This window comes from Trichechus manatus, unplaced genomic scaffold (assembly GCF_000243295.1).
Source record: "Trichechus manatus latirostris isolate Lorelei unplaced genomic scaffold, TriManLat1.0 scaffold00065, whole genome shotgun sequence".
Classification (NCBI taxonomy): Eukaryota; Metazoa; Chordata; class Mammalia; order Sirenia; family Trichechidae; genus Trichechus; species Trichechus manatus.
In genome coordinates, this window is record NW_004444001.1 from 4,879,760 (window position 1) to 4,888,041 (window position 8,282).

General features: G+C 42.7%; 1 protein-coding gene across 1 annotated transcript in view; it reads right to left on the reverse strand.

Moving 5' to 3' along the window:
• The window catches only part of KIF6 (kinesin family member 6), a 499,202-nt gene extending 496,760 nt beyond the window's left edge, over positions 1-2,442 (reverse strand). The window contains exon 1 of the mRNA XM_012556417.1: positions 2,377-2,442. Coding sequence (XP_012411871.1) covers positions 2,377-2,442 — 66 coding nt within the window. The remainder of the gene's footprint in view (positions 1-2,376) is intronic.
• Between the last annotated feature and the right edge of the window lie 5,840 nt (positions 2,443-8,282).

Sequence of the window (8,282 nt, forward strand, 5' to 3'; positions counted from 1 at the left end):
TGCAAAATGATACAACCATTTTGGAAAACGATATTGCACTTCCTTAGAAAGCTAGAAATAGAAATACCATATGATCCAGCAATCCCACTCCTAGGAATACACCCTAGAGAAATAAGAGCCGTCACACGAATAGACATATGCACACCCATGTTCATTGCAGCATTGTTCGCAATAGCAAAAAGATGGAAATAACCTAGATGCCCATCAACAGATGAATGGATAAACCAACTATGGTACATACACAAAATGGAGTGTTATGCAACAATAAAAAACAGTGATGAATCTGCAAAACATCTCATAACATGGATGAAACGGGACGATTTTATGCTGAGTGAAATAAGTCAATCACTAAAGGACAAATATTATATGAGACTTCTACTGTACAAACTCATGAAAAGGTGTACACACAAAAAGAAACAATCTTTGATGGTTACAAGGGATGGGAGGTGTGGGGGGGAATACTAAACAAACAACAGATAAGTGGTAACTTTGGTGAAGGGTAAGACAGTCCTCAATACTGGGAAAGCCAGCACAACTTGTACAAGGAAAGGTCATGGAAGCTCCATAGACATATCCAAACTCCCTAAGGGACTGAACTGCTGGGCAGAGGGCTGTGGGGACCATGGTCTCGGGGAACATCTAGCTCAATTAGCATAACATATTTTATAAAAAAATGTTCTACATTCTACCTTGGTGAGTAGTGTCTGGGGTCTTAAAAGCCTGTGAGTGGCCATCTAAGATACTCCACTGGTCTCACCTCTTTGGGAACAAGGGAGAATGAAGAAAACAAGACAGAAGGAAAAGATTAGTCCAAAGGACTAATGGACCACAACTACCATGGCCTCAACCAGACTGAGTCCAGTACAACTAGATGGTGTCCAGCTATCACCACTGACTTCTCTGACAAGGATCACTACAGAGGGTCCTAGACAGAGCTGGAGAAAAATGTAGAACAAAATTCTAACTCACAAAAAAAGATGAGACTTACTGGCCTGACAGAGACTGGAGAACCCCGAGAGTATGGTCCCCTGACACTCTTAGCTAAGTAACGAAGTCAGTCTTAAGATTCACCGTTCAGCCAAAGATCAGACAGCCCCATAAAACAACACAAGACTAATGGGGCACAACAGTCCAGGGACAAGGACTAGAAGGCAGGAGGGGACAGGAAAGCTGGTAATAGGGAACCCAAGGTTGAGAAGGGAGAGTGTTGACATGCAGTGGGGCTGTTAACCAATGTCATAAAACAATATGTGTACTAACTGTTTAATGAGAAACTATTTGTTCTGTAAACCTTCATCTAAAGTACAATAAAAAATAATAATAATAAAACAAAAACAGAGTAAAATGATAAAAAAAACAATTTGGGACAGAGATAAAATATTACTAATAATATATCCATTCCAGGCACTCATCAGTGTTATCCAAATTGTCTTTGCCTAAATCCTCACTTGAGGAGGCAAAAGGTTTTGAGCAAAGAGCAAATCAAAAGACCTTAATTAAAATAACAGCTCTGCCACCTACCAGCTGGGTGGCTTGGCCACATTATTTAACCTCATTATTTAACCTATGTGAGACTCCTTTTCCTTATCTATAAAATAAGATAAATGACACCAGCCTTGCAGTGTTCTTGTGAGAATCAGAGATAATGTAGATTAAGTGCCCATCAAGTGGCAATTTCTCAAGATGTAGTAAGAATGACTACGTTCTCTTCCAGGCGGTAAAAACAATGTTTTGACACATCTAAGAAACACAAAGTGAGCAACGGTCTTGCTTAGAGCAAGAGCCATTCTTTATAGCCTCTGAGGTTAGCACACTAGAGGAAGCACCTAGTAAACGCTCAGTTAATGTTTCTGCGACGATTAGATGTCAAGGTTCATGCTTATGTTACAGAATGACAATGTAGTTGGCGAACATATTACTGTTTGCAAAGCACTATGTGCGTGCTTTGTGTATATCTGTACTATATCAGACATGTATGAACTTGCATCACTTGCTTACATGATTTGCCCAGTGCAAAAACATACGTTTGAGTACTGTATGTCTATGTTTGGGGCAAGGAACCCTAGTGGTGGGCAGTGCTTAAGTGCGTGGCTGCTAACTGAAACCCACCAGCTGCTCCACGGGAGAAAGATGTGGCAGTCCGCTTCCCTAAAGATTACAGCCTTGGAAACCCTATGGGGGCACTTCTACTCTGTCATATAGGGTCGCAATGAGTCAGAATCAACTCCACGGCAATGCGTTTGTTTGATGGGTTGAGGGCAGGATCCAGCGCCCAACAAAGAGCCCCTCACCGCTGACCAGGCCCCTCGCGTGCCGCCCCACACGCCCGCCCGGGAGACCCCGCCGCGCCGGCGCCCTTGCTGCTCCAGCCCGTACCCCTTGTTGGTGCTTCCGGACAGTGGGCTTCACCCTCGCGAAAATCTGGATCGTCTGCTTCACCATCTCCTCCCCGGCTCTGCACTGACCCTTGACCTCTCTCAGGCCCTGACTTCCAAAACTTCTGATTCCCGGCGACCCGCAGCCTTAGCAACAGTAACTAGGGACACTACCCAAGTAGCACCGCGACAACCAGGACCCCGCCTCCTCTCCCTAATTGGCCGGCAGACGGGGAGAGGCGGCCCAGAGGGAAGGGGCTGAAGGGAGGAGTTGGGGTGGGGCCGGGAGGAGAAGCTGCGCATGCGTCTGACAAAGGCTGTGTGCTCTGGGTTTAGCGCCGGACTTGGCCTGAACAGTGAGGAAGTGGGTCGGCGGACATGCCTTAATCCAACCTTTTTCGTGCTCTACTTTCTTTTTAACACTCAAGTCATTCTATCTCTGATATGCAACATGCTAGCTGAGGAACTGCTTCTGCCGCTTGAAGATCACGGTCTAAGGAGACAGATTCTCAGCAGGAATTTACAACTGAAGGATACAGGCTATACTATGGTCTGAGTAAGCACAGGTTCTGTGGAAGGACACCTGTTCTAGCTCTGGAGAATATACTGGAAGATAACAAGAGGAAGTTTCCCACCTAATGATCATATCGAGAAAGGTTGGGCTCCTCAAAAGACACAGTTAAGCACAGAAAAAGATGTTCATCATTAAAAGCAAATAAGATATCTATCATTACACTTCTATCAGAATAGATTAAAAAAAAATATAGTGACAATACCAAATGCTGGCAAGGATGCAGAGAAACTGGATCACTCATCCATTGCTAGTGGGAATGTGTAATGTATAATGTATGATGGTACAGCCACTATGGAAAATAGTTTGGCAGATTCTGACAAAACTAAACATGCAACTATGATGTTGTTAGGTGCCGTCAAGTCGGTTCCAACTCATAGCAACCCTATCTATGTACAACAGAACGAAACACTGCCTGGTCCTGCATCATCCTCACAATCGTTGTGCTTGAACCCATTGATGCAGCCACTGTGTCAATCCACTTCGTTGAGAGTCTTCCTCTTTTAAGCTGAGCCTCTACTCTACCGAGCGTGATGTCCTTCTCCAGGGACTGGTCCCTCCAGATAACACGTCCAAAGTATGTGAGATGAAGTCTCATATTTCTAAGTCTAACATATTTCTAATGAGCATTCTGGCTGTACTTCTTCCAAGACAGATTTGTTCATTATTTTTGGCAATCCACGCTATATTCAATATTCTCCATCAACACCGTAATTCAAAGGCATCAACTCTTTTTCAGTCTTCCTTATTCATCATCCAGCTTTCACATGCATATGAGGCAATTGAAAACACCATAGTTGGGTCAGGCATATCATAGTCTTCAAGGTGAATTCTTTGCTTTTCAACACTTTAAAGAGATCTTATGCAGCAGATTTGCCCAGTGCAACGCATCGTTTGATTTCTTGACCGCTGTTTCCATGGGTGTTCATTGTGGATCTAAGTAAAATGAAATCCTCGACAACTTCAGTCTTTTCTCCATTTATCATGATGTTGCTTATTGGTCCAGTTGTGACGACTTTTGTTTTATGTTGAGGTGTAATCCATACTGAAGGCTGTGGTCTTTGATCTTCATCAGTAAATGCTTCAAGTCGTCTTTACTTTCAGCAAGCAAGGTTGCATCACCTGCATATTGCAGGTTGTTAATGAGTGTTGCTCCAATCCTGATGCCCCGTTCTTCTTAATGTAGTTGAGTTTCTGGGATTATTTCCTCAGCATACACATTGAATAAGTATGGGGAAAGGATACAACCCTAATGCACACTTTTCCTGACTTTAAACCACGCAGTATCCCCTTGTTCTGTTGGAACGACTGCCTCTTGGTACAGGTTCCTCATGAGCACAATTTAGTCTTCTGGAATTTCCATTCTTCACAATGTTATCCATAATTTATTATGATCCACACAGTCGAATGCCTTTGTATAGTCAATAAAACACAAGTAAACATCTTTCTGGTATTCTCTGCTTTTAGCCAAGATCCATCCGACATCAGCAATGATATCACTGGTTCCACATCCTCGTCTGAATTCGGCTTGAATTTCTGGCAGTTCCCTGTTGATGTACTGTTGTTACTACTTTTAAATGATCTTCAGCAAAATTTTACTTGTGTGTGATAATAATGATATCGTATGATAATTTCGGCATTCTGTTGGATCTCCTTTGTTTGGAATGGGTGCAAATATGAATCTCTTCCAGTCGATTGGCCAAGTAACTGTCTTCCAAATTTCTTGGCATAGACGAGTAAGCATTTCCAGCGCTGCATCTGCTTGTTGAAACATCTCAGTTGGTATTCCCTCAATTTCTGGAGACTTGTTTTTCACCAGTGCTTTCAGTGCAGCTTGGACTTCTTCCATCAGTACTATCAGTTCTTGATAGTATGTTACCTCCTGAAATGGTTGAACGTAGACCAATTCTTTTTGGTACAGTGACTCTGTGTATTCCTTCCATCTTATTTTGATGCTCCCTGGGTCATTTAGTATTTCCCCGGAGAATCCTTCAATATTGCAACTCGGGGCTTGAATTTTTTCTTCAGTTCTTTTAGTTTGAGAAATGCCAGGCGTATTCTTCCCTTTTGGTTTTCTGTCTCCAGGTCTTTGCATATCTCATTATAATACTTTACTTTGTCTTCTTGAGCCACCCTTTGAAATTTTCTGTTCAACTTTTTTACTTCATCATTTCTTCCTTTCCCTTTAGCTACTCTATGTTCAAGAACAACTTGTCTTTTCTGACATCCATTTTGGTCTTTTCTTCCTTTCTTGTCTTTTTAATGACTTCTTGCTTTCTTCATGTATGATGTCCTTGATGTCATTCCACAACTACCATACGACCTAGCAATTGCACTCTTAGGCATTTATTCCAGAGAAATAAAAACTTATGTTCACATCAAAACCTGTACACCAATCTTCATAGCAGCTTTCTTCATAATAGCCCCAAACTGAAAACAACACAGATATTCTTCAGTGGATGGATGGTTAAATAAGCTTTGGAATATTACTGAGCAATCAAAATGAAGGAACTACTGATACATGCAACAACCTGGAGGAATTTCCAGGGTGAGTGAAAGAAGCATATTCAGATGTTACATACTGTATGATTCCATTTATATAACATTTCTGAAATGACAAAATTACAGAGATAGAGAACAGATTAGTGGTTGCCAGGGGTTAGGGATGTGGGGAGGAGTCTGAGGTGCCTATGGCTATAAAAGGGATCCTCGCAACAGGCTGTTCTGTATCTTGACTCTGATGGTGGTAGCCACATGAATCTACACATGTGCTAGAACTGCATAGAACAAAGTACAAACACATACAAAGAAGTGCATGTAAAACTGATGAAAACCAAACAAGACAGATGGATAGATTGCTGCCAATTCCCTGGCTGTGATATTTCACTATAGTTATGCAAGACGTTACTATCGGGGGAGATGGGGAGGGCATGTATGATCTCTCTGTAGTATTTCTTACAACTTCCTGTAAATCTAAAATTATCTCAAAAAAAAAGTTAAAAAAAAAAAGACACTGTTAACAGAACGAAAAGATAAACCACAGCCTGGGAGAAATTTTTTGCAAAACACATATCTAGGAAAGGACTTGCATTCTGAATATGTAAAAACTCTCAGAATTCGATAATTAGGAAAACAAAAACCCAAACCCATTGCCGTCGAGTCAATTCTGACTCATAGCAACCCTATAGGACAGGGTAGAACTGCCCCATAGAATTTCCAAGGCTGTAAATCTCTACTGAAGCAGACTACCACATCTTTCTCCGACAGAGTGGCTGGTGGACTGGAACCACTGACCTTTTGGATAGCAGCCGAGCGCTTTACCACTGCACCACAGGGGGGCTACCTTAGTTATCTAGTGCTACTGTAACAGAAATACCACAAGTAGATGGCTTTAATGAACAGAAAATTATTTTCTCGAGACTTCCAGCACAATGGTGCTCTAGGCAGAAGCACCACACCGTCCCTCCAAAGCAAAGATCCGAAAAACTAAGCCGAACAGAGAAAACAACAATCCTGAAACCCTAAAACATCAAATGAAGAGATAAAGAACTCAGCCAAGCACCAATGGAGTGAGAAAACTGACAGAGAATGGAGAGTGAGGAGAGATTCATGCAGAGGTCCCCTATCAGCTAACGCAGTGCAGATCCACCATCTTGGACTCCTATCAGAGACCAGCAAACAGGGGGTATGAGAAGGCAGCTTCATGGAGTTTCCAGCGGGAGACAAAACAACCGGTAATTTGCGACAAATGCTTTCCCACCCCCCACCCTTCTTCACCCCCACTCGGCCTCCTCTGCTTCCCGTGGCCACAATCTCTTGCCCGGGAAGCACCAGATGCTTGGATTCCACCCACCAAACGGGCCGGCTCTCTGAGTGCCATTTGTTGGCTGCTGGTGTTGCTTTTGTCCACTTCTTTTGATTTCTTCCTTACTTCTCACCACCTCCCCCTCCTTTTGCTCAAATACCTGGCTCCGTGCACCATCTTTGCTTCTTCCTGAGGGGCTGCGGAGCTCCGTTCGAGTGTGTAGCTGCTTCCCAGTCTGGGCTACCATGCTGGTGGGATCCGGGGCTTATGTTTCTTCGTTTGGGGTTGTTTGTTAGTTTTCTTTTCCTTTTCTTGAGTTGGGAGCCGATTATGGCCGGGCGGTGCTGTGCGGCTTGGAGCCTACCCCCTCAGCTTGCGCAGACACACAGAGGGATCCCTGAGAACATTTCTATTTTCATTGTTTGCTTTTTTTTTCTGTTTTTTGGGGGGCTTTTCTTGTTTTTTTTTTTAATTTGTTTTGTTATCTCTTCCCTGTCTTTCCCTTTTTGTCTTTCTTCATCACTCAGTTTCTTGTCTCTCTATATCTTCCTTCTCTTTCTATTCCCTGAATACCTGGTGTTGTATACCTCTACACCTTATAGCCAGGCTGTACTGCAACACCTGAGAACAACTTCTTCAGACTTCATAGCCGCACCAGTGGGATCCCTGGGAACTCTGCTGTTCTTTTCCCTTTCCGATTTCTATTTATTAATTATTTTCTTTTCTTTTTTTTTCTTCCTCTTCTCCTTTTTGTTTTTTCCATTTCATAGTCTCTCATCTCTCCACTCCAACAGCAAAGCTCCCCTAGCATTCTTTTTTGTTTGTATGTTTTTGGCTCCTGTTCCTCTCTCCTCTCTCCCATATCCATCTTAGCTCCACATGTAACAATCTCTCCATTACACCCTGCCTACTTGCACCGTGCACTTAACATCACACCACCAAGCAGCACAGGCGTGGCCTACTGGAACCTACCCTGCACCGATTACAGACCCACCCTGGTGGCTGCAGTAAGTGCCACAAACAACCTGTCCCAGTAACATCTCTTCAGCTAGACCTGCCCTGCCGTACCATGTCTGAGTGAATGACCCTGCCAATTGGAGAAGGAGGTGAAAATTATTCTGTCCACAGATGAGCAAACAACAAAGAACACACAGCCCGCCTGCTCAGACAAAGCCAAATTAAAAAAAAAAAATGGAGGAAACAAACAAATCTACAATCAATAAATGAGAAAAATAACTACTGAATGCCCTGAAGACAGCAGACAATATCACAAATTTTACAAAAACAGGACAGGAAGGTTCCAGTAGGCATCCAAAATAAAACACCAGATGACTTTCCAGTGGAAGAAAAGGCACTAAAACTACCTGATAGGGAATTCAAATCTCTAGTACTCAGAATTCCCCAAGAGCTGAAGCAAAAAGCAGACAAAAATGAAGAAAAAATAGACAAATTCATGGAAAATACAGACAAAAAATTGGAAGAATTCAGGAAAATAATGCAGGAACAAAATGTCAAAATAAATTCACAACTA